This window comes from Panthera onca, chromosome C2 (genome assembly GCF_046562875.1).
Source record: "Panthera onca isolate mPanOnc1 chromosome C2, mPanOnc1 haplotype 2, whole genome shotgun sequence".
Classification (NCBI taxonomy): Eukaryota; Metazoa; Chordata; class Mammalia; order Carnivora; family Felidae; genus Panthera; species Panthera onca.
In genome coordinates this window covers 65,252,154-65,277,490 of record NC_138347.1, presented here as the reverse complement: position 1 = coordinate 65,277,490, position 25,337 = coordinate 65,252,154, and the positions used below count along the sequence as shown (strand labels likewise).

At 43.7% G+C, this 25,337-nt stretch overlaps 1 protein-coding gene across 1 annotated transcript in view; it reads right to left on the bottom strand.

Annotated features, from left to right (window-relative positions):
• The window catches only part of ARHGAP31 (Rho GTPase activating protein 31), a 113,724-nt gene extending 102,012 nt beyond the window's left edge, over positions 1–11,712 (bottom strand). The window contains exon 1 of the mRNA XM_060639914.3: positions 10,730–11,712. Within this exon, the coding sequence (XP_060495897.3) occupies positions 10,730–10,829 (100 nt within the window). The 5' untranslated portion in view covers positions 10,830–11,712. The remainder of the gene's footprint in view (positions 1–10,729) is intronic.
• Between the last annotated feature and the right edge of the window lie 13,625 nt (positions 11,713–25,337).

The window sequence follows — 25,337 nt, the reverse complement described above, 5'->3', positions numbered from 1 at the left end:
TTCACCTATAGGCTTTGTACCCAGGGTCCAAACAGCTTTAATGCAGCCCCTAACGGCTTCCAAGCAAGGTTTGTGTCCTCAATTCTGAGCTGATTCAGAGCCCTGCATCTAGCTTTGCTTTCCCATAAAGCAAAATGGCTCCTCTCCATTAACATCAGGCCCATGTTCTAGCTATTAGCCAAACAAAAGATTTTCCAAATATGGACCCAAAAAAAGCATGTGCACTTTGAAGGCCACAATAAGCTTAAATAGCTAAAACATATTAAAAAAGAAAGCCAACAATTGACGCCAAAAGCGTGAGTCCTTAAGGAACAGAACAGCAAGACAAAAGCCAGAAAGAGGAACAAAAATATGCATTGTAGGGGAGGGGCAAGCAGGGAGGTGTAGATTTATATGGAAGAGCTGACATCATTGTTTCCCAATAATACTCTGCATGCAGGAAACAGATGGGAAAGAAGTGGTGGAAGGGACTACTTATGGTAACAGGGCACGCTCTCTGTGTAGAAGCCTGCCATTTGGAACCTAAATGTTTTACTTTGAAAAACTGGGCATGAGAACTCCATTGCCAGAAGTTTTATTAAAGTCTAGCTAAATCCTGCTGAACTTATCACCTTGGCAATGCATGGTAAAATGGAGCTTTGCATATCAGATTTACTGCCAGCTGACCTGCCTGTGGCTAAGAGGACACAAAGCTGTGGAATGGGAATTTAATGCCTTCAGTTCCCCTACTTCGTGGCTGGGTGATGTTTAGGCAAGTTACTTAACCTCTCTGAGTTGGTCTTCATATAAAAAATGGGGGACAGGGGCGTCTGGGTGGCTCGGTTGGTTGGGCGTCCGACTTCAGCTCAGATCATGATCTCACAGTTCATGGGTTCAAGCCCCGCGTCGGGCTCTGTGCTGACAGCTCAGAGCCTGAAGCCTGCTTCGGACTCTGTGTCTCTCTCTCGCTCTGCCCCTCCCCTGCTCATGGTGTCTCTGTCTCTCTTCAAAAATAAATAAACATTAAAAAAAACATTTTTCTTTTAATGGGGGACAAAACAGAATTTCCACACAACAGGGACAGGTCAAGGTTGCGCATTGATGCCATAATGCTAGATTTAATTGACCCATAATTAGGATGGTCAGTTAACATTACAAAAAGCTTTCTCTTTGGGGGCACCTGAGTGGCTCAGTTGGTTAAGCTTCCGACTTCGGCTCAGGTCATGATTTCATGGTTTCTGGGTTCAAGCCCTGTGTCAGGCTCTGTGCTGACAGCTCAGAGCCTGGAGCCTGCTCTGGATTCTGTGTCTCCCTCTCTCTGTCCCTCCCCTGTTTGTGCTCTGTCTCTCTCTCTCTCTCTCAAAAATAAATAGACATTAAAAAAAAATTTCCAAAAAAGTTTTCTCTTTTCACAGACTCCCTCTTTTAACAGACTACAGCTAACCCAATGGCTACTCTTGTTATGATCAGCTACTCTGCCTCCTCTAGCTTGACTCTTCTGCCACTGAAGACAGTTTCTGTCACCCCAACAGGGCCCCTCACCCCCAAGCCTGGCCACTCAACTACCTTTCCCAGAATAAAGTATCTTCCCCTTCAGGGTGCAAGAGGGCGTGACCAATTACAAGTATCAGGCAAAAACATGTGGTTTCCTGTCTGTAGACACCAAGCATCCCATCTCCCCCCATTCCTGTCGTTCCTCATGGTCAGATGATATCTATCATTTTATTGAATTTCCCCCTTACAAGAGATCCACTCTGTTGGATGGCTCTCTCACTCAGCTGCCTTACATGTGGGTATCCCCTGCTTGCACATCAGCAGGAGCCCTCATTTCGTTTTTCTTTGTACTTCTTTTAGCTGTCTTCCCCTCTCACGACCCCACTAGGCTGAGAACTTGAGAGCATCTTCGTAAATCCAAGAGTGTCTTGCACATTAGAGTCCCATTAAATACTTGTTGCGTTGAATTGAAAATCCCACGCAAGATGGTTTCTGAATAAAAACGTGAACAAAGCCAGGGAGAGAAATACGCATAATTGCACAAATTAGCTCAGTTGCCTGTCACGAAAGCTATAGATTTATTTATAGTTTGCCAGAATCCTACTTTATATGTCAAACTGTTTTCTGGTGTCTGTCACAGTAAGAGCTGGTATATGTTGCTTTGGGTGGGGGGGTGACATTCATCCCTGTCTCTGGGGGGAGGGGGTGGAGGGGGTCCCAAAGGCATTCTGGGGCAGCATCAGGCCATGGGCGTGGTACCAGGGCCTGGTATGCATCAGCCAAGCTTGAACTAGAACAAAGAGTGCCTGAGACTCCATCCCAGAAACTCAGTTGGTTCTGGGGCCCCGCCAAGAATGTGGTTCATACCAAGGAGTGACTGGTGAGGCACTAGGAAAAGGCAGTGTTTCTGGGGCGTCCTGTGCAAAGTCTGGGTCAGTTTCTATCTTAGAGTAGCTGTAAGTCCCTATGGGGAAGCTTCAATTATCTTGGATTCCTGATATTTCAGCACATTAGCAGTGTCTCTGGTCCTGAGCTTCCTAGAAGGGCTCTAACACTGGCTTCCTGAGGAGGAAATAGGGTCAATCAATCAAGTGCTGTGTGCTGGCCATAGGACTCACCCTGAGAGGCACAGTGTGCTACCAAATCTGTGTGAGCTGCTGAATGCCACCTGCCTTCAGCAGAGCTCATCACTGGCTTATCAGTTAGAAAATAGAGTAATAAAGAGAATGAAGATCATATTGCGTGTCTCTGACTCTAAGGCAAAGGGTGTTCCAAAAGGGAAGGAGGATTGGGGCTGCAGCCGGCAGGAACGGGCCAGGAGGAAAAGGTGGGGTCTGGTTGGTCTTGAAAGCTAGTAGGTTTAGAATAGATGTGTGTGAAAAGCTCCTCGCACAGGGTAAAGTGCCATGCAAATGTCCGCTGTCGTCATCGTCATCATCATCATCATCATTATTATTATTAATGATCTAGGCTAGGGCAAAAACAGAGAAAAAGCTACTTTTTACAGATTTTTTTTTGTTTTTTGTTTTTTTTACAAAATTGTAGTGTAAATGCCAAATTACAAAATATGCTAGTCTGAGAAATTGTGTTTGTGCTTAGGATTCTGGCCTTGGGAGTCAGGCAGATCTGGATTTAAATCCTCCCTTTTCTATCTTCATAATTTTGTCAAGATCTTTAACCTCTTTCATCTAGTTTTCTCCTCTATAAAAAGGGGATAAAAATGCCCCATTCTTACAGATGTCAAAAATATTACTTGGTAGGTATAAAGTGACTGGCACACAGTAAGCAATAAATGCAGACAGTAACTCTACTAATAAAAATAACAAGCAGGTCTGATGTGGGACTCAGCCTTCATTTCTGCGTCCCTTCTCTCTTTCCAAGAGACCTCCTTTTCCTCCTCCTTCCTTTAGCCATTCAGCAGCTTAATGATATATCTCCTCTCCCTCCATTAAAAGTTGCTCTTAGAAAAAAGTCCAGTACCAGTATCTATTCTCCTCTGAATTGTAGTCAGCATATTTCTTCTGGGTGCTCTCATTTTAAGCTGTACCTAAAACTGCATGCTGGGGACAGGGTTAGAGGGACAGGGTGACTATCTAGACTCCTGAAGCTTTATGAGGCTATGGCCCCACCTCAATAAAGCCTCGAGGCCTGCCCTTTGAGGGAGGAGCACCAAGACCAATTAAACTCAAGCATGGCATTTGTACTGGGGCATAGAAATAGCTCAGACAATTGGATGGGACTTGCATCCATATGCAAAAAGAAAAGTAATTTGAAGGGTGGGATAAGTGGGGAAAAAGCTACTTCAAGGCTTAAATTCAAGGCAAGTGATGAGTGAGAAACAAAACAAAACAATAAAAAAGCAAGTAGCTCCAGGCACGAGGGTGGCTCAGTCCGTTGAGCATCTGACTCTTGACTTTGGCTTAGGTCATGATCTCACAGTTTGTGGGTTCGAGCCCCGCATTGGGCTTGAAAAGCAAGTAGCTCCATGTTCCTGGGCCTCAAGACTGGCATGAAGGAACCACGGAAAGGACAGCTGAGTTCTGAAACCCAGAGGCCAGTGGCGGGGGGGGGGGGGGGGGGGGTGGGCGGCAGGCAGCTCAGCTCACTCAGTCTGTTCTGGAGGGAACGAGCATCAGGTTCAGGTTGCCCCAATTAAAAGGGTCTGTCACTACTTTGTCTCAAAAATATTTAGCTACAATATTTAATGGAAAAAGGTGGGGGGGGGGGCACTTCTTATTCTCAGACTTAAGTCCTGGATCTTTCAGCCCACCTGCTTCTCCACCCTCTGTTGCACAGCCACACACGCAGCCACAAAATCCCAGGAAACTTTCTCCAGGGAGGTGATTCCCAGGAACAAACAGTCCCCAGCAAGCGTTTCAGAACTGCCTAAGTCAGTCAGCTTCTGGAATTCAGAATGCGTTCTCCCCTCCTCCCACTCCCACAGAAAAGGTTTCCAGCTAGCCTACAGATGCCTAATACATTAGGGGGGGAACAGTGCAACAAAAACTGCAGCTGTACTGGTATTGAGGGGCTTCTCCTCCACTTACAGCATGGTCTACGGGAAAACGTGTTCCCGCTTTCAACATGTTTCCCTCTGCCCCAGCATAAGGCCCAGCCTCCAGCTCCCTCTACCCCAGCAGATGGTTCACTTGGCTTCAGGGAATGTCTGGGATGACAAGAGAGTAGGCTTCCTTAGCGGTCCCAATGCCTGAGCCTCCTGAGCTTGGAAGGCATTTGAGGGGCCGCCTGTGGGGGAGTGTGGGGAGAGGGAGAGGGAGAGGCTGTGCCTGTGGTCAAGGGGCTGTTGGTATAGGTCTGGAGAGTGGCAGGAGGGAGGGATGTGGGTAGATGGAGGTAGCTGTTTCTATTCTCTGTGTGGGTTGTTTGTCATATCCAGACCCTACAGAGTAAGTTACAGTCAGGCTTTGTGTTATCAGTCAGTTCGCTCCAGGTTTAAAGCATTTTTTCTCCTCTTTTGGTTTTGCCTATTTAACTCTGGGACCCAGATATGGGGATGCCCCTCTAAACGCAAGCTTATGAAGTTGTTGTTCTGTCTGCACAAACTCTACCTCCAAGACCTGACTTCTCTTTTGGTTCCCTTTGGTTTTAGGAGTGGCTGGGTATCTTTCTCAAATCTTTCTGAGGGCCCTTTCCATTCAGATGGACATTCTGGTCTTCCACCATTATACACGATGGTCCATCCACTCTGCGGTAGCTCTGGGAAATCCCTGCATGAAATGGCCTCTTCATTCACTGGGGCAACCAATCTGCTTCCCATTCCTCTTCATGACTGATGAAACCATCTGACCATATCATTTACCCATTTCATTGGAGTCCTCACTCATTCAGTCATGGGTGTGATGTAGTTATACCAGGGCAAGTCCAGGGTGTTATGATAATAACAGCCACACTTTTATAGCTTTCCATATACACATGCCCTCTGCCAAGTGCTTTGCCTATATGAATTCACTTATCTTCACATCAGTCCTCTTAGCCCCATTTCACAAATGAGGAAACTGAGGCCTAGCAGGGGTAAGTAATTTACTCCAGGGTTGGGAACAGGCAAAGTTGAGATTTGGGGATTCTATGCTGGACAGGAAGCCTCCAGAACTCCTAATGGGAATACCCAGCAGGGGCACCTAACTTGGGAGGTCAGGGAAGGTTTCCAGAAGCAGCGGAGACCTAAAGAGTGAAGACTCAGGGGGCACCTGGGTGACTCAGTCCGTTAAGCGTCAACTCTTGGTTTTGGCTCAGCTCATAATCTCATGGTTTGGTTCGTGGGATCAAGCGCCACGTCGGCTTGGGATTCTCTCTCTCCCTCTTTCTCTGCCCCTCCCCTGCTCTCACTGTCTTTCTCAAAATAAATAAATAAACTTCAAAAAAAAAAAAAAAAGAGTGAAGAGCTAGGTAGGGAAGGTGTGATAAGGATGTGTGAGGTAAGATGCTGGGGAGGAAAAGACTAAGCCAAAGAGAGTACCAGCCCTGGTTCTCCAGTCAGTGTTAAATCCTGTCTTGAACAAAAAAATATTACCTACCTTCCTTGCTAAGACTTTGTTCCTGTTTATGTTTGGGTATCTTATCTATTTACTTGTAGATAGTAGCTTTTACGTGTTCTCCTTCAGTTATGACAGCTATTTTCAAAGCTTCATTGATCCACTGGCTTCTCTCTTTTTTTTTTTTTTTTAAGTTTATCTATTTTGAGAGAGACAGAGACAGAGAAAGCATGAGTGGAGGAGGGCAGAGAGAGAGAAAGGGAGAGAATCCCAAGCTCAACCAACTGAGTCGCCCAGGCACCCTGAGCCATTGGTTTCTGAAAGTCTGTTCACATCCCTTCAACTGTAAATTTCTCAAGTCTGGAGGGCTTGTTTCTTTCTCTCCCACTGTGCCTCCACAGTGCCTCAGTACCTATTTGTGAAATAAATGAATAAACAAACTGAGAGAATGATTTAGCCTCAGAAATATATATAAAGGGGCACCTGGGTGGCTCAGTCAGTTAAGCACCCGACTCTGGCTCAGGTCATGATCTCACGGTTTGTGAGATTGAGCCCCGCATTGGGCTCCACGCTGATATCTCAGAGCCTGCCTGGGATTCTCTCTCTCCCCCCCCTTTCTGCCCATCCCCTGAGCACATGTGTGCTCTCTTTCTCTGTCAAAATAAATAAACGTTAAAAAAAAAAGAAATTATATATATATATATATATATATATATATATATATATATATATATGTATATACACATTTTTCTCCCTTTTCAATCTGATAAGAACTAGAAAAAAAACTTTAGCAATAAAAAGGCTCACAGTTCTTACCAAACATTCAGAGGAGACATTCTGAACAGTCAAGGCTGCTTATCCAAGGGGAAAATAAATGGTCTGTAAACGCCTAAACTGGAAGCAGTGGTTCTCAACTCTGCCTGCATATCAGAAACAGCTAGGAAGCTTTAAAAAAATTTTTTTTTAATGTTTATTTATTTCTGAGAGACAGAGAGACAGATTGAGAGTGGGGAGAGGGGCAGAGAGAGGGAGACACAGAATCTGAAGCAGGCATTGTCAGCATGGAGCCCAATGGAGGCTCCATGGAGCCACCCAGGTGCCCCTTTAGTAAGCTTTTAAAACATACCCATGCCTGCACAACAAGAAATTCTGATTTAATTGTTCTGAGAGGGGACCCGGGCTTCACCTTTTTTTTTTTTTTTTTTTAAAGCTCCTCAGGGGATTCTAATGTGCTGCCATCATGGCAAACCACTGCGTGAGACAATATCACCTTTTCCCAGGAATCGAATAAAATGACATAGATTGTTCAGAAGGGTGAAAAAGTCCTTAGCCCTCAGAGTGGAGACAGAAGGCACAAATGGAGGCAGAAGACAGCTTTTCCAATAACCTTCTCTTTCTGGTCCCTTGACTGCTGGCCCCAGCATTTCCAAGTCCTGTGGGAAGACCAGGGGCAGTTGGCACTTGGCTCACAATGAAATAAGAAATGCTCTTGGATGCACTCTGGCCTCACATGGCTTCACCCACAGCCTCCCAACCACAGGTGACAATATGATGTGGTTTTCGTTGGGATTCTCTCAATTCAGTTGTCAAAAAGAAGACAAAGAAAACTACTACTTTCAGCATACCAGTGAAGAAGAGATGCTCTTCTCCCTCTATTCCAGATGGGAAGAGAAAGTTATCTGGTTCCTAAGGAAGAGCTGAGGGTTGGAGTGGTGGTCACTGTTCCGGCCACGTTGGTCAGGAGCAACTTTGTGCTGTTCTTGAGTGTTCTTACCAGACTGGAGAAAAGTCCTCCAAGAAGTGAAAGGGGGGAAAACGGCCCTTCACATTGGGCCTGTGTGCCTCTGGGGATGATCAACAGCAGGGTCTGAACTGTGGAAGCTACACACACACACACACACACACACACACACACACACACTTCTATAAGAAAGGGTTTCTGGTTTTCATCAGCTTCCTAAAGATTAAGGATGACACTTGGCCCTGGGCAGCTTCTGCTCTGAGCTGAACACCTATTTGTCACCCACACATCCTGCCCTGGCAGATTTGCCCAGCTGAAGGTAGCAGGGCTGGGCCACGGCAAATCACTGAAGTGGATGACATTCATGTTCTGTGTTCAGCCTCAGGGTTGTAGCTTCCCCACATTCGGATGGCCTGAGCACAGCTTATTATCACCAGCTCCGTCTGCCATCCCAGCTTAGGGCTTTCCCTCCCTGTCCAAGCACAAGGGCTCTCTTGGCTTCCCTACATCTCGGTCCTTCTCTTCTGCTCCTGTGCTCCCAGACCTGAAAGCATTTCTCTTTATCTCTACACAGGACCATCACCTTACCCTTGACTCCGAAGCTCAGTAATCATGATGTCAGTCTTGTGAGGCCCTCCCTAGCCTTCTGGTTTCTAGTTACCATGCTGACTTGTCACCTGGATTCTGGGGTTGAACTTCCAGGGTGGTGGGCAAAGGGGCAGTGCCAAGTCAGCTTTCCTCCCTGGGAGCAGAGTCCAGGCCTTGTCTATTAACTAATACATGTTTCAGAAAGTCCATGAGGAAAACACATTGTTTTAGGAAAAAAAAAAAACATTAGCACTGTGCTTACTGATACTACACTATAGTCAAATTAAAAGAGGACTACATAACTAGTTTTTACATGTAGCAAAAAGGAAATCCTAATTACTCTCATTTCTATAAGCTGTTTATTATGCATGCCTAATCCTCATGTGGCACAAGAATGGTGTCTGGATCATTAAGTGGGTCAGTTTCCTTTTGTTTTAAAGCTAAACTCTATTCAGGTATGTCAGACTTGAAAGTTTGCTGATCCTGTGACAGGATCTTGCCTGTGTAGTCTTTCAATTTGGGAGACAAAATCATTAGAGGAGAATGTTGGCCTGGATAAGGAAGCTAGGGAGGGAAGAGGAGCCTGGTAGGCCAAGCCTCTCTGCATCCTTCATGATTTATACTGTATGACCTTATGCAGGTCAATTTACCTGTCTGGGCTTCCTTGCCTCCTCCCCAAGGCTGGGATTATTAGGCACTGGTTTTCATTTTTTTTTCCTCTGAGCAGTAGCTCCCTTCCTTCTTTTCCAAATGCAACCTATATAGAAGCCCAAAATACAAAGCAGGTGAAAGAAGAGCTGCCAAAGGCAGCCTTTGAGGTGTCTTCACAGAATGCTGACATCCCTGGCTCATCCTACTATCTATGACATCATAAGAATGGGGCAGGAATGGCAAGCACCCCCATGCTTGGAGGGGGTCCCAGAAGAACACCCACAGGGTGGAAGGGGGCATCCCGAACATTTGTAGTGAACCTCAAGTTCCTCACAAAAACAGGGGGAGGGAACTATTTCCTTCTGAACTTTCGAGGGTAGTGGTTAAGATGCACATGTGGAGTTCTTTCGCATTCAAAATAATTCAGTCCAAGCAATTTTATATCAAATCGCCCTCTCCCCGATTATTGGAGAGGATTAAATGAGTTGACTGTTATGCCTTGATTTCAAAAGAGGCAGTTTTGAAACCTGTGGTACCCCAAGCTCTATGATACTAAGCCATTTGTCCTAATGACACAGCAGACTCTGAACTCCAGAATACCACAGGAATATCACACCACTGCAAATTACTAGGTGGTGCTGAGTCTCAAAAAAACGTAATTGAAACAAAATCATTGCACTGTTTTTGAGATGCACATTTGATATGAGCTAATCAAATCATTTTTGAGATTATTTTCCTGGAGGCAGAATTATTCTGCACAGTTAAACAGCCCTCCAGTCTCCTCCTTTGTTATAGCTAGCTGTGTGTAAATACGAGGCCTATATAGTGGTCTAATTTCTTTCCGCACTTAACTTTCTAAAGACAAGGCCTTTTTGTCATGGGTATGCACGGGGTCAGTCAACCTTACAAAAGGAGTCATTTACTGCTCAATTTCCCCAGCCTTCCTATGATTAAAAACTTCTAACTTCAAATGCTATTATTGTATTCTAAATTGTTTTCTTTCCCTCTCCCCCAACAAATGTTTAAACTGTCTCTACTCTGCAGGATTCCCTTTTTTACCCAATGTGGCCTTGAAAACAGAGACGCTCTCCTTTTCTTTCACATACCCTACAGTATTTTAAGATCCAGGCCTTCTGACCTTTTTACAGCACTCTTCTTGTCTGACACACCAAATGCTAATCTGAAAGCCAAGAGGAGGTAAAGGGTCTGGGGGGTTGGGAAGGGGAGGGAGGGAGGTACTATATATTTGGCATCCGTTCAGAAATTCAGAAAATGTTTGTGCAACCACTCCCCCAGCCAGGATCCACCGCACCCCCTGCCTTCCAGCACATTAATAAAAAAAGATGTGAGCGGATGAAATTGGAGAGCCCGGGAGGGACACCCAAGGCGGTCGTAATTATGTACCCGGAGAAGCCCACTGATCATCATCATCCCACAGGTCCTGCCCGAATCCCTCGCCTCCGACATCCAAAATCCGCGATCAGGATCTCTGGAGCTCCCACCCCCAGCCCGCAGAGGTAGCCGGTTAAACTTGCAGCAGCACCGCCCAATAACGGCTTGTGTGCGACAAACGGAAAGACACACACAGCCTCTGCACGTCGAGGTGGCAGCGCTGTGCACCTTAGGAATCATATCTGTTCTTTAAAAAGAAAAAAAGTACATTGAGCCCACAGGCCTGGAATACATTAACTTACGAACGGAATCTAACACGCTCCAGAAAAGTCCATCTCACTCTCAAACAAAAAGAAAAGGAGGGGTGGGGGGAAAGGCAAAGGCACTTTACCATCCTGTCCTGAGCTTTCCAGATACTCGGTCAGGTCACAGCCAAAGGCACTGGCGGCTCCCTTTCGTTTCAGCTTCTGCTTGGCACCCTTGTTCTTCATGAGTTAGTCCCAAAGAGGTTGCCCCTCCGTCTCTCCCTCCCCTGTGCTTGGCACCGCGCCTAGGATGGTCTCCGGGGTCAGATCACTGGCTGCGGCGCGGCTCCCGGGGCCCGCATGGGCGCGCGGAGGAAGTGCGGCCCGGGGCAGCGCGCATGGACCCCGCGGGGCGCTGAGACCGGCGCGGCCGCGGAGCCTGCAGTCCACGGCGCGCTCCTCCAGGGCAGCGGTGCCGGAGGCCGGGCGGAGCTGGCGGCCGCGGGCCGGCTGGCGGGAGTGTCACTTCCTCACTTGGAGTCCCAGGGACTTTTCACGGGCTCCTGCGGGATCTCCGAGCGTCTTCCCCCGCTCCGGAGGGAGGGCTAGCTCTCTCCTTTCGGCTTTTGCAGAGACGCCCCGGAGAGGACGAGAGCGCGGGAAGCGGGCAGCAGCCAGGGGCGAGGAGACAGCCCCGGGGCTGCGTGGCTCCTCTGCCCAGCGCCCGCTGTCTTGCCTTCAGACGGCTTTGGGAACGCGAAAAACAAGCATCCTGTCTCTCTCGCCCGCCCTCACGCCTTCCTTTTTTTCCTGTCTTACAAATCCTAGGATCATCCAGCTCAGGAAATGCTGGAAGGAAGTTAGCTAGGGAGGGGGGCGGAGGGTGGAAATTTTTGGCAGCTCAGTGCTGCGTGTGTATGGGGCCGGAGGAAGTAGGTGGGTGGGTTGAGGAGTACGGGGCGGGGGGGTAGGACGCGCTCTTGGGAGAGCCGGTCTGCGGCTCTGGAGATAACTCGGCAGCTCCGGAGGAAACCGCCGCGCTCCCAGGAGGACCCGCAGCCCCAGCCGCCCGCTTCCTGCCCCACCGCGGCCCTTGGAGGAGGGTAGGAGGAGGCGCGCTAGCCTTCGGGACGGACGGTGCTAGGTGGCACCGAAAAAAAGCCCTGCCTCCTTTTCATCCTCCTTGTCATCATCTCGTTGACACTTTCTATTTCGGTGCCTGCCTAATCCTACACAAACCCTTCAAGAGTAATGACAGAGACAAAGACAGGGATTCCAGCAGAGAAACCTGACCTGCCCGGGAGCGGTTTTCCGCCGGCCACTCCCATCCTCCTCTCCCGCGCCCAGGTACCCCCAACCCAGTTAGCTCCCCTCCCACGCTGACGGAAGGCTAGAGGCTGCCGCCTTGTAACCACTGCCCAGGAAATCAGATTTCTGGTTACAGATGCATGCACACGCGCACACACACACACACACACACACACATCACGTCACGTCACACGCATTATTGCAAGTTTACTACAATGGAAGTGATTTGCGGGGTATCCAGGATTTAAGGTGACTGATACTCCAGCATAATGTGGAGAAAGGAGTCTCCCAGGCGGTTCCATAATTTGTCCTCAAGCTTTCAGGAGGGCATGTTCTTTTCTTCTCCAGTTAGATCTGAAATTCCTTGACTTCTGTGTATTCAGCACACAGTAAGCACTCAAATCCTTGTGATTTAACCATTGGAAGATTAGATTAAACTTCCTGTACAAATTCAAATCCATATATAGACGTGAAGGGGAGGGACATTCATGCAGCTCAGATTACTGACAGAAGCTTTTAGTATTTTACTTACTGAATCCCTTTATAGTCACTTAAACATGGTCTCCCTGTGTATCCTGGTGACAGTGAACTCTGACCTTTCGCCTTTTCTCTTTGACAGAGGTCACAAGTGATAGCCTGTCTTACAAATCTGGCCCACAGAGGTGTTTGGTTTCACACACACAATCCTTTAAAATTTTTTCAAATCAATTGCTAACTTTAAAGGGTTAAGAGATTTCACTTAAGAGATGTGAGTTTCTGGCTTCTCTTGCACATGAGATGCAGATCTGATAACACCAAAAGTGCACTCCCACATGGCAAGGACTGCTGATGCCCAGTTGTGACAGCCCCCACTGCCTGTCTTCCCACCTTGTACCTGCCTGACCTCCAGAGCTCCTAACCCAAGCTCTGAGTATGGTGGCTCCTTCCTTCCATTTTCCATCTGTCTCTCAGCGACACCAGCATTGCCCTGTCATCTTGGCTAGACATCTTCAAGTAACAACTGACTCATTTCTTTCCTTCCACCCCCACCTCCAGGCTAGTCCTGCCCAGACCGATGAGTCCTTCAAAAGGCCTCTCCTCTGGTTTTCTTCTTTTCCACGCCCATTCAGTGAGGATCGGTGACTCCTCAGAATAACTCCTAGTGGGATTTGCTGAGTTCGGTCTCTGCCCACTTCATCCGTCCTATGTACTAAAGACTTGATGAACCTTCCTGAAGTATTGTTCTTGTTACATTCCTGCTTTGTTCAAAACCGGTCAAGGACTCCCTGTTTTCTAGTGCCAGGACAGTGGTTTCTAAGCATTTTGTAAGCTATTTGGAGAATATTTGGTAGGATATTTAGTGTAGTGGCTTATTCCTCCCTTTATTTATAGAGAAGCATTTCCATACAAGACTGTAATTATTACTATTAACATTTGTTTAGGAGTTTACTTTAGCAAGGACTTCCATATTCTTTTATTTCATCTGACCTACAGTAGATTTCATCGCTTGGGTAGCCAAGGAAAGAGGCCAAAGGGGTGCTTTTCTCCTGGGTGCAGGCCCCCAGGGCACAAAATATAGATAAATTATCAAGTTCTTGAAATGCTTCTTTAAATCTTTAAAAACATTCTTTTAACTTTTCATTTTGAAGTAATTTCAGCTTATAAAAATTTTGCAAATAATAGTCAAAGAATTCCCATTTACCCTTCACCCAGCTTTCCCTAATATTAATGTCTGCTATAATCAGAATACAGTTATCAAAATTCAAAATTAGGAAATTTATATTATACAATAATATTTAATTTATACAATAATATTAACTAATATTAACTATATTAATATAATGGTTTTAATATATAATATATTATGTAATATATCATATATTTAACTATATTAACTATATTAAACTAATATTAACTATATTAATATATTTATATATAAATATATAACACTAAAATTAACTATATAAAACTAATATTAACCATATTAAATAATATTAGTTAATATTATTGTAATAATAATAACATTAATCAACAGCCCTTATTCAAATATCAATTAACTTTAATGACCTACAATATTTATTAAGTAGGGTCTTTCTCACAATAAAGTCCACCAGTAATTTACAAATGATTCACATACACTTCACAGTATAACATTAGCTATGTACCAGGTCCTCTTAATCACCATCAAATGCAGAAGTGTAGGTTATCACAAAACAGAACTGCCTAGGTAAAACAGTAAAGATAGTGACCTCCACACAGCCCTAAGATTCCCCAGAGGACTCCACAATGTGTCATGATAAGTCATGATAAGTTGGGTTCACATTGTTTATAGAGTTCAGGGTTGAGATGATATGAACACTGGGTGAGGTGTCCATTATGCCTGGTTGACTGAACATTTGATATATATGCATGGTGGCTCTTTGTCTTTATTTGATAACTCTCAATTATCTACACCTTATGGTTGGAAAAACTCACAATTTACCAGGCCAGATAATGAACCACATAATGACAGCAAGACTCAAGAAGCTGGAAAGCTGTCCTCCTCCCCATTTGTTCCCTGACCCCTCTCATTGCTGAGTGTGCCCTGTGATAGATGCCAAACTTGAATCTAGCCCTTCTTCTGGACACTCTATTTTTCTTTCTCTTTCCTTCCTCTGCTCACCTCTTCCTCTTCCCATATTTCTTTCTAGTTGCTTACTCTAAGATGTGTACCTTTTCCTGAGTCTATGGAAGAAGATCAGATTTGGGTTTCAAAGGGTTTTTCCGTTGGACTTTGGATTTCCTAGAAAGCAAGGTTATATGGAGATTGTGTGGGAATGTGAACAGCCTAATAATTAAGCTGTTTGGTGATAATATAAATTATCCCTTCAGCAGATTATGATAGAACAAAAAGCACTTCACTCACATGGAGCTACCACAATAGAGTTTTGTCATGGCTTATGATTTATCTGCAACTAAGACTGATGCCTATCCAAGTGTGCCATCTGCTTCCTTCACTCACCACTGATGGTAATAGTCTTCTCTGCCATAAATAAATAGATGCAAAAGACAGAGGATGGGTATTGGGAGATTTTTGTGTCACTTGTGAGCTAGCCTTTCTTCTACTTGCCCATAAAACTAGACTTATCAATCAGCAATTTTAGAGTTCTCCCTCCTGTGCTAGTGCCCAGCCACTTAAATACTCCTAAATGATCCCTTGTCCATGGACATGATTAACAGGTTCTGAATTCTCTGTTCTGGGGTGGAGAATGTCAGTTTATCCTCTTCCTGGGTACATTTCCTCTTCTTCCCTCTCCCCTGTTCCCAGCTTAAAAATGTTGGTCTTGTCACTGGTTGTTGGGTGTTATTAACCGAATTGTGCCTCCCCTGCCAAATTCATATATTAAAGCCCTAACCCCCCTGTACTTCAGAACCTACTGTATTTGGAGATAAGGCCTTGAAAGTTAAAACAAGGCTTTTAGAGAGGGTCCTAATCCAACTTGACTGGTATCCTTGTGAGAGGAGGAGACGAAGACACAGAGAGACACCAAGGATGTGTCCCACAGAGAAAAGACCACGTGAGGACACTATGAGAGGGTGGCCACCTACAAGGCAAGGAGAGAAACCTCAGGAGAAAGCAAAACTGTGACACCTTGATCTTGGACTGCCAGCCTCCAAAACTTGTGAGAAAATAAACGTCTGTTGTTTAAGCTGCCTTGTCTATGGTATTCTGTTATGGCAGCCTTAGCAGACTAATATATTGGGTGAGACTCTTCTATGAGAGAGGCCTTGTGCCCACCCTGGGCCCAGATGCCAGTGCCCTGAAGGTCTGAAGCTAGTAGAGGATGAAGACGCCACAACAAAAGGGCTTCTAGAAAAAATGGGCTTCTAGCTCTATTACTGCATTTCTCTGTGCCATGTGTTCCCCGATCTAGGCTATGCTGTAAATTGTTGTTTCTAGGTGTTCAAATGAGGAACAAGCATCCCTAGTGAGGTTGGAGGAGGCCCACATTACCAATCTCTAATCAAACAGAACAGAGTGTAGGAGAGGTCCACCTGATGGAAGAGAAGGAACAAGAACCAGGATCAGTCTCTCAGTCCTAGAAGCAGGGATATCCTGCTAGCAGTACCTCTTGAAACATGCCAGCTGGGCTCCCATTGCTTCACCACCTCTATGACCAGGAAAGTCAGTTTTTCCTCTTCTTTTTTTTTTTTAAAGTTGATTTACTTAGAGTGAGAGTGCGACCAAGGGGAGGAGCAGAGGGAGAGAGAGAATCCCAAGCAGGCTCTGTGCTGTCAGCATGGAGCCCGACACCAGACTCAATCCCATGAACCATGAGACCCACAAACCATGGGATCATGACATGAGCCAAGGTCAAGAGTCAGATGCTTAATGGACTGAGCCACTCAGGCATCCCAGGCAGTTTTGGTTCTGAGTGGGCCTGCAAGAGCAAGCAGTCACAGTGATAAGAACAGAGAAGGAGAGCCTTAAATGCTCCCACTCCCAGCTCAGAAGTTGAAGAACAGACATAGTTATTATTACACATGATGTTCTCTCTCTCTCTCTCTCTCTCTCTCTCTGTCTGAAGCATTGTATATTTTAGTTCCCTTTCAGTTCCTAGAATTGCAAAACTGCATTATTCAGGAGGAAAAAAAAAGGCGTTGGGAAACACTACAGCCACAGTTGCCCAGCTGAGAATGCAATTCAGTTGCTTCACCATCAACCAGGCATTTGGGGATAGAAAGGGCAGAAAGTGAGAGAATAGTGAAAAAGAAAAACACTCCATAAAAAAGGAAGCCCTCCTAACATTTTATGATAAAATTGCATTGACCACTCCCTCACTACTAATTCAGAACCTCAGGCTTTTATGTAAAAGAGTAAATGTAAGAGAGATGCCAAGTTTATAAAATTGGGGGCTGGTAAGGGAAAAAATTAGTTTTTGCAGAAAAATATATTTATCTATACATCAAGGGCCTTATTGTAACCAAGCTAACATGAGTTCATTCCATGGTGTGTCACATATAGTAACTATACCAGTTGAGTTGTCGCACAAAGGAAACCTTACTTGCAGGAAATAAGGTGATTGTGGGGAATAACTTCCAAAGCCACCACTCCCCAGCAAGAGTCAATGGGTTCCTTTTATTTCAGATTAGGATGACTATTTAGATAGGAAAGCCTTATCATCATAGGTAAAAGCAGGCATAAGGTGGCAGGAGCACTTTAAGAAGCCATGCCTATACACGCTTCGTATGTTATGTTAATGAGGCTTGTGCTCTTCCTTGGGTGGAGATTTTAGTTTTGTAAGGAGATAATGGTAACAGTCAGTCACTCCAAGGATCACTAGGTTGCTCCATGGTCCATCCTGGCAGGTGTGAGTCGGGGGTTAAATTCATACCGGTCCTGGGGCACCTGGGTGGCTCAGTCGTCTAAGTGTCCAACTTTGGCTCAGCTCATGATCTGGAGGTTGATAGTTGGAGCCATCGGGCTGTGCTGACAGGGCAGAGCCTGCTTGAGATTGTCTTTCTCTCCTTCTCTCTCTCTCTCTGCCCCTCCCCCCGTCTCTCTCTCTCTCTCCCTCTCAAAATAAAAAATAAACTTAAAATATATATTTAAAAAAATCTATACTGGTCTGGGTGGTCTGGGCCAGCAGGAGCTCTTTTTCTGGGCAGTCTTTATTGCGTCAAGAGTAGTTTCGGTTTCCATCACAGGATGTTATGTCCTTTGGGTCTTTTGCCTGAGTTAAGAGATAAGCTGGAAAGAAGAGTTCAAGGGAAAATGTGGGACAAAGGTTGGTGAGTACAAGCAGGTAGGCAGTCAGGTCTTGGGGTACAGGTGGTGACACTATGAGAGCTTTCAGGAGGAAATGCCCTTTGGTCATGTGAAATGGAGGACTGGGTAGATGTGAAGAGGTTGGGACTAGAAATTAGATGAGACATCTGCACAAAGTTTGAAATTATTTGAGAAATAAGGCTTCTCCTACCAGTATTTTAGTTACACTCTAATTTCTTTGCATTGAATGTTGTTCAAAAACAAGAGGTTTGGAAATCTTTTGTGTTCTGCGGAGTGTTTTAAAAACTGTAATGACATTTGACCCATGATGCACAGTGTAGCACTAAATGAGTCTTCAGTATTTCAGAAACAATGAGTAAACCCAGCAGCACAAGACTGCCTTGTCCTGCTCCACCAGGGGCACGGGGCACTGCCAAAGAGCAGCAGGAAGCATCCTTCCTAGTCTCATGTGGAGAGGAGACTTCACAAGACCAGAGGGAGAGCCAAGTGCCGTGGTTTGAATCACTAGTAATACAGACATTTGACTCTGCCCAGGGTCTGGCCTTAACTTCCAAGTCTGAATTTGGATCCATTTGGCTGGAGGCCTCTGTCTGGTGGCCCAGAGGGAAGGATGCGACAGGCTCTTCCCATGAGCAGCAGCCCCCCACAAGCCTGGCGGGGTCTGTTCTGGGGGTCTAACAGTAGGTTCAGGCATCCCTGTCAGCAGTTGAAGTTGGGATCCCTTCTCTCCCTTCATGCTCTGCATCTTTTGAGTTTGAGAGCTACAGGGAGACTTGGGTGGAAAAACCTGGATCCGTGAATTCGGGAGTCCTCTGGATAGGGGATGCCGACTGATTTCTGTTATGTTGGTGTTTTGTTTTGTTCTGTTGCCTCTTACTCTGCCCCTGCTTCCTATTTTAACTCTGTTCCGCACCCCTTTGGGCATGTTGCCTTCTTTCTGGCTGGGAGAAAGACGATAAAAGGAGCAGAGACACAGTTCTGAGTTCCATCTGTCCCCTGCAGGGTCTCTGAATACTGCAGCTAGTGATGTTCTTAGGTGGGTGGAGATCTGTCCCCGCCCCGTTCATTGTGTTCCAGAGTTTCCTGTGCATTGCCTGTAACCCTCTACCACTCTGCCAGGCGCCTTTTAACACAAAAGGGAGGAGATGGGGGCAGGGAGTGCTGAGGAAAAACATCCCTATAAATAGCTCTCTTGAACAAAATTGTTTTCCCAATACACAGTTGTTGTGAAACCTTGATGCCCCTTAATCTAGCTCCTCACTCTTCTCCCAGTCCATTCCAACCTTTCTCCAGACGCGTGGCATTGCTCCTCTATTCTCTCTGAGAGGGAGATGTTGTAGAAGCACTTAATGAAAGCTTTAGATCCCCACAGGCCCCTGGCCAGCTCTGGCCACATGGGCTATGGGTTCAGGCTAACCTCGATTCTATGCCTGCTTCTGCAACTTATTTGCCCCAGGGTCTTGGTTGGACAAACTATTTAACCTCTCTGAGCCTCAGTTGTCCCACCTGTTAAATGAAGTAATAATAGCTACCCATAGGGTTGTGTGAGGGTTAAATAAGATAAGGAAATAGCCTACGCTTTGCCTGAATCTAGGGCAGTGCTCATATATGAAGAGTGATTATTATCATCTTCCTTAGCAATTCTACTATTCCCTTCATCACTATCCAATTTCTTCGGGTCTTTTCCTATTTCCTATTACAAGGGTGTCCCATATAAAACACATTTGTAAGACTTTAAGTTTATTTTATTTTATTTCATTTATTTTATCTTTCCTAGTTCCAGAAATGATTTGTAATGATTTACATTTATGTGTTAGAATGTGGAAAATTTTTCAGAAATGGTAAAGTGGCCTCCTGTTAAACAGTCTTCTAACAGGGAAGATATATTGCGGTTTGTGGGCTATTGGGGAAGCAGTTCTGATTGTGGCTCTCACTTGTTAAATAACAAAAATTCAAACAAATAAATTTCCAAGATCTAACTGGCTTTATTAAATGATTTATGAGTCAGGCAGCATCCCATCCAGCAAATAGAAAGGAGCTCCATCAAGCTGCAGAAAAGGAAAGGATTTTCAAGGTAGAGAAGGAGCAGAAAAAAAGGAAGTTATTAGCAAAGAATCTATTGTTTCAGTCAAGGTTGCCCTCCTAAGGAGAATGGAAGAGGTCTATCAGTAAATTTATTAGTGCTGACCAGGAAATTCTCATGTTAACTAGTTAAAGGTTGCATTCCTGGAGGGTTGAAACTGCAATTAGGTTAGGTATTAAGTCTTGGTTTACTTAAGTAGCTCCATTATGACCCTGTGGTTCTCTTTTCAATAATTCCTCCTTTTTGATCAGGCTCTCAGCTTAACTGAAATGTGATCAAAATTTAAGACATTAGTGCCACTCTCAGAGTTCTCCAAGCTTTTTGTTGTTTTGTGTGTGCTATTCATAGGTCATGACATTTTTGCTTAATCTCTGTGATATTCACAGATTATGACTTCAAGCTCACAGTTTTTAAGTCCATCATCCACTTCCTTCCTTTTCTGACCTTCCAGTCTTAGGGATGATGAGGGAGCATAAGGCAAGCTAACAGGCCGCAAACACCTCCCCACCCCCACCCCAGCCAGGTGGGATATGTGTGGTATTCCTGTGGGCACTCCTGGCTGCCCAGGAACAAAGGAAAGGGGAAAAACAAATGGTTAACTAATAGATATCATAGTCCTGCAGGACCTAAGTTTCCATCACCCCTCCATAGTGATGTGGGAAACAAAGGCAGAAGGAAATGGCAGATAGAACTACATTTCCTTATAACCTGCAGTCGATTGACAAATACTTGAGGTTGGCAGAGTAAAATGTTTCTCCAGGAACTCCTTACTGTCTTAATGTTAATGCTTTGCCAGAGGGAAAAACAACCTTATTAGCTTGACAATAGCTAGGCTTCCAGTATCCTGTGAGTCTTCTTTAGCATATGAAGATCTCACTGGAAACTTCCTTTGGACTTTACCTCACCCTTAACCCCATAGTATAAAACAAGTCTCTTCTCCTGGTCCCGAGGCAACTCTTCCTGCCCATGGGTCCTATCCCCATGCTTCAATAAAATCACCTTTTTATTTGCACCAAAGACATCTTCAAGAATTCTTTCTTGGTCGCCCGCTCCGGACCCCATGAACCCCACTATCACTCCAAAAACCTCATCAGGGAGATCATTTGCTTGGATGTTAGCAGCTGCAAACATGCATTTGAAGCTTTTAGGAGATACCATGCACCAGGGAGGTTATTATGATTATTAAAAGCAAGATAATTCCCAATGTCTGGACTACATTTTGAAACCATAGTCTCTAAGACCCAAACCAATCAAAATCAAAGAAGTAAAAGAAAGACCTTGCTGAAGGAGTCTCCTTTTTAAGCCAAGTGACTTGCTCAGTGGTCTCATGAGTTGTGTTTTAACTTCCTAGAAGTGTTCATGAATGTGCAGCAGGCAGTGCTAGCCATAGCACAGATACCTCCTTTCTCAGTTAAAAGATGATCAGGGGCTATCCTATTATCAAGAACAACTTTGGCCAGAAAAATCAAGGATCTTTGTCCGGCAGCTATTGTCTTAGCAATGGATTCTGCAATATCTTTAAGAGTTAAGGAGACATTCCTGATCATATTCTCATTTACATTTACTCCTAACCAGGGAAGTCTGGCCCTGCCAAAGGAAGCAAATCCTGAGTCATGAATATCTCCTACTAGGTCTTTTTTTAACAAGATAATGTAAATCCAGGGGAGTCGACCAATGAGATGTCTTAGTTTGCTTGTGAAAAATTAGGAGCACTGTTAGGTAATGGAGGAGGCATTGCATGGCCAGGCACCAGGAATCTAGCATTCACAGGCCCAAGGAGAATGATAAACACCACAGATGAAGACAAAATCCTTTCACTAAGGGTACAAACCACTTTCACTAAGATGGCGCTGTTGATGGACAGATAAAAGTTTTTGATGACAAATCCAAAAGTCTGAAAGGCAAAGCTTACTTCCTTTAGCAATAACCTGGAAGATACAGATGATGGCATTGTCTTTCCAGGCCAGGGTCAGAGTAAAGGAAAGAAGGGGAAGGAAGCATTTCATGTTTAGTTAGTATGAAGTCTTGATTCAGCATCTTGGGCAGAAGCAGCCTACCCTGATGTCAGCTACTTCTCTTCCTAGTCAATTTGATTTGGAGGTTTTCACTTTTGTATAGGAGCAGATGTCAGGTGGAGCCATATTTAGCTGTGAGGTGTATGTTCAAGGTGTAAGTCCCTGAAGTTTGGCTGCCATATGTTAGTGATGAGGACCTAGTATAGTCCCTTCCAAGGAGATTCAAGGGCAGTCTTTGTTTGAGAGTTTCTAAATTCCAGTTCAGTTGTATGAGCTGAAAGTTATCAGAAATCTGTATTCTAGAGTACTTGCCAGATTTCTTCCCATGAATTTCACTGATGATGAAACACATTTGCAAAAGCCTCAGAGTAAAACAATAATTGTAAGCAACAAAAGACTTAAAAATGGCCATGGCTAAAGATCTGATAGGAGGTCCTTTTATTGAAATTGACAAGGAAATTTGGTTACTTCTATGACACACAACACTTTACGTTAATAACATATTAGGACATATCAGATTTCTAGGAGTTTCATGCCATTTCTAGAACATTTATTTTAACAACATATATCTATACAAATATAATCAAAAGTTTAGTATCATTTATTTGACAATGTTTCCCATGTGATTTAACATGCTAAATAACCTAGTTAGGGGTGTTTGGCTCAGTTGGTTGAGTGTCTCTTGATTTTAGCTCAGGTCACGATCCCAGGGTTGTGGGATCAAGCCCTGCCATGAGCTCTGCACTGAGTGTGGAGCCTGCTTAGGATTCTCTCTCTCTCCCTCTGTCCCCTTCCCCCCTCACATACTTTTTTTCTCTCTCTAAAATAACAATAAATAATAAATAAATAAATAAATAAATAAGCCTAGATGGTTTATTATCTCTCACAATGAAAACAAAACTTGAAATGTTGCAGGGGACTTCTGGATCTCCTCAGTTAGATTATGGTCAAAAGATTTCATTTTAGAATTTGATTTTGGAAGTATATCAAAATTACCAAAAGATTTCAGCATTTGATTAAATAGGATCACAGATCATTATGAAACAATACCTAATTATCCATTTAACCTAAATGACAATAAAATATTTTAAAGGAAAATGCAGAAGGTTATATATTTGAAAGCAAAGTTTGACTCTTTTAATATTAAGACTTAATATTCTTGAGAAATCAAAGACCTGAAAAAAAAAAAAAACCCTGGTAAACATAAGAAATTATTTTGGCAAAACACAGAATCCTTATTTTCTACAGAGATAAATGTTAAAGGTAAAGAAATAGTTTCGTTTACAATTTATTAAGAGCAGACCAGTAGTTCAAGTAAACTTTGTTCTTTTACCAAAGAGAAAACAAAATTTTAATTTTGCACCAGTGTACTTTTGATATTAAAACTCATTTACTTGATTTTTAATTTTTTGAAATGTTTATTTTTGTTTTTGAGAGAGAGAGAGAGACAGAGACAGAGAATGAGTGGGGGATGGGCAGTGAGGGAGGGAGACACAGAATCTGAAGCAGCTCCAGGCTCTGAGCTGTCAGCACAGAGCCTGATACGGGGCTCTAATTCATTAGCTTAGAGACCATGACCTGAGCTGAAGTTGGAGGTTTAACCAACTGAGCCACCCAGATGCCCCAAAACTCATTTACTTAATTAAATTTAGTTTAATCTGGGGCGCCTGGGTGGCGCAGTCGGTTAAGCGTCCGACTTCAGCCAGGTCACGATCTCGCGGTCCGTGAGTTCGAGCCCCGCGTCAGGCTCTGGGCTGATGGCTCGGAGCCTGGAGCCTGTTTCCGATTCTGTGTCTCCCTCTCTCTCTGACCCTTCCCCGTTCATGCTCTGTCTCTCTCTGTCCCAAAATAAATAAAAAACGTTGAAAAAAAAAAAAAAATTAAAAAAAAAAAAAAAATTTAGTTTAATCTTAGCCAGTACTGACCACACATAAAATTTCTTTCCAAAGATTCCTTTTTCATAAATCTTCTACAACTTTCTTTTTACATTCAGATTTTGTCCTAAGTTTTCCCTCTTCCTCACTTTAGGATAAAATTACTTTCTTTTCCTTCCACAAAAATGCATTTCCATTTCTCGTACCTTCTTTTACTAAAAACACACATCCTACCTTTCTTGCCTACAGAGATGTTTCCCTTGTTATTTCTAATAGCTTTAACCACATATATGAATTAGAATTCTTAACCCTTAGAAGCTTTAATTTCTAGTGGAAGCTGAGAAGTAAGAAATTGTGAACTGTTACACCAGTATTCTTTAGATAAATTTGCGAATACATTTTATAACATCTAGAAGCATGCTGCTTCATCATCTAATCTCTGAACAAAGCACAAAACATGTCTGTTAACAGATCCAGATTTATCTTCAGTTTCTCTGTAATAGGGAAACCAAAAGCCAATAAACTAATATTCAGTAATTACTGTGTCACTATTTTATCTTATTTGGAAATGATTTAGATATTTAATGGACTTAACTCATCCCTTAACTTAACAAAACTTTTAGATTTCAGGTTACCCAAAAGATTTGGAAGAAACTATTTAGAAAGTTTACCTGAAAACTTATCTTATTTACATGTATTTAATTTACTTGTTCTTATGTTTAGGTTACCCACAAAAACTTCATGACACATTAGACAAATTCAACCATTATTCTAAGTTATGTTTTCTGGCAACTTTTTGCAACATAAATAATATGAACTTATTTGACAGTCAGTAAATCCAGACAGAATAAAAGTTTTATATTTAATGCTGATAACCCTAAGGACCTGTTTATTGTAATTAAACCAACAACTTTAAATCTGCTTTAATACTGAGTATTTTCCCAGCTCATGTGCACTTGAGAAACATTTGGGTTAGTTTAGATCTTTCTGAGCCTTTTAGAAAACCCAAACCAGGGCACCTGGGTGGCTCAGTGGGTTAAATGTCAAACTTTGGCTCGAGTCATGGTGTCATGGTTCCTGAGTTTAAGTCCTGCGTTGGACTTTGTGCTGACAGCTAGGAGCCAGGAGCCTGCTTCAGATTCTGTATCTCCCTCTCTCTGCTCCCCCACTCCCCAAAATAAATAAACATTTAAAAAGTTAAAAAAAAATACTGATTTAGAATGCCCAAACCTACAAGTGCTGGTCTTTAAACCAACACAAGGGGTCTTTTACAAATTAATTTTATTAATACCACCCAGAAGTAAAAAAGTATCTCATATTTATAACATATATATTTTGTGACATGTATATATATCATATGTAAATAGGTGATAGATAGATAGAGAGATAGATAGATAATGCACAAACACATAGACAGACATAAAGACCTTATAGTTATTGATATTTGTGGAGCAAAAACCCTTGCTTTTAAGGCCCTTCTTACATGTTCTTATCTAATTGAAACATTCCCCATAATGGTCAATGTAATTTTAAGTTGCTTTTACTAGCATTTAGCCATTTTACTAGATAATCTGCAACTTCCAGGACTATAGTGCTTGGACATAAAATAAGCAGGTGTGCTGGAAAGTGGCGGGCTCGGTATTTTGGATTTAAAGGTTTTTTTTTTTTTTTTTTTTTTTTTAATGTTCATTTATTTTTGAGAGAGAGAGAGAGAGACAGAGCACA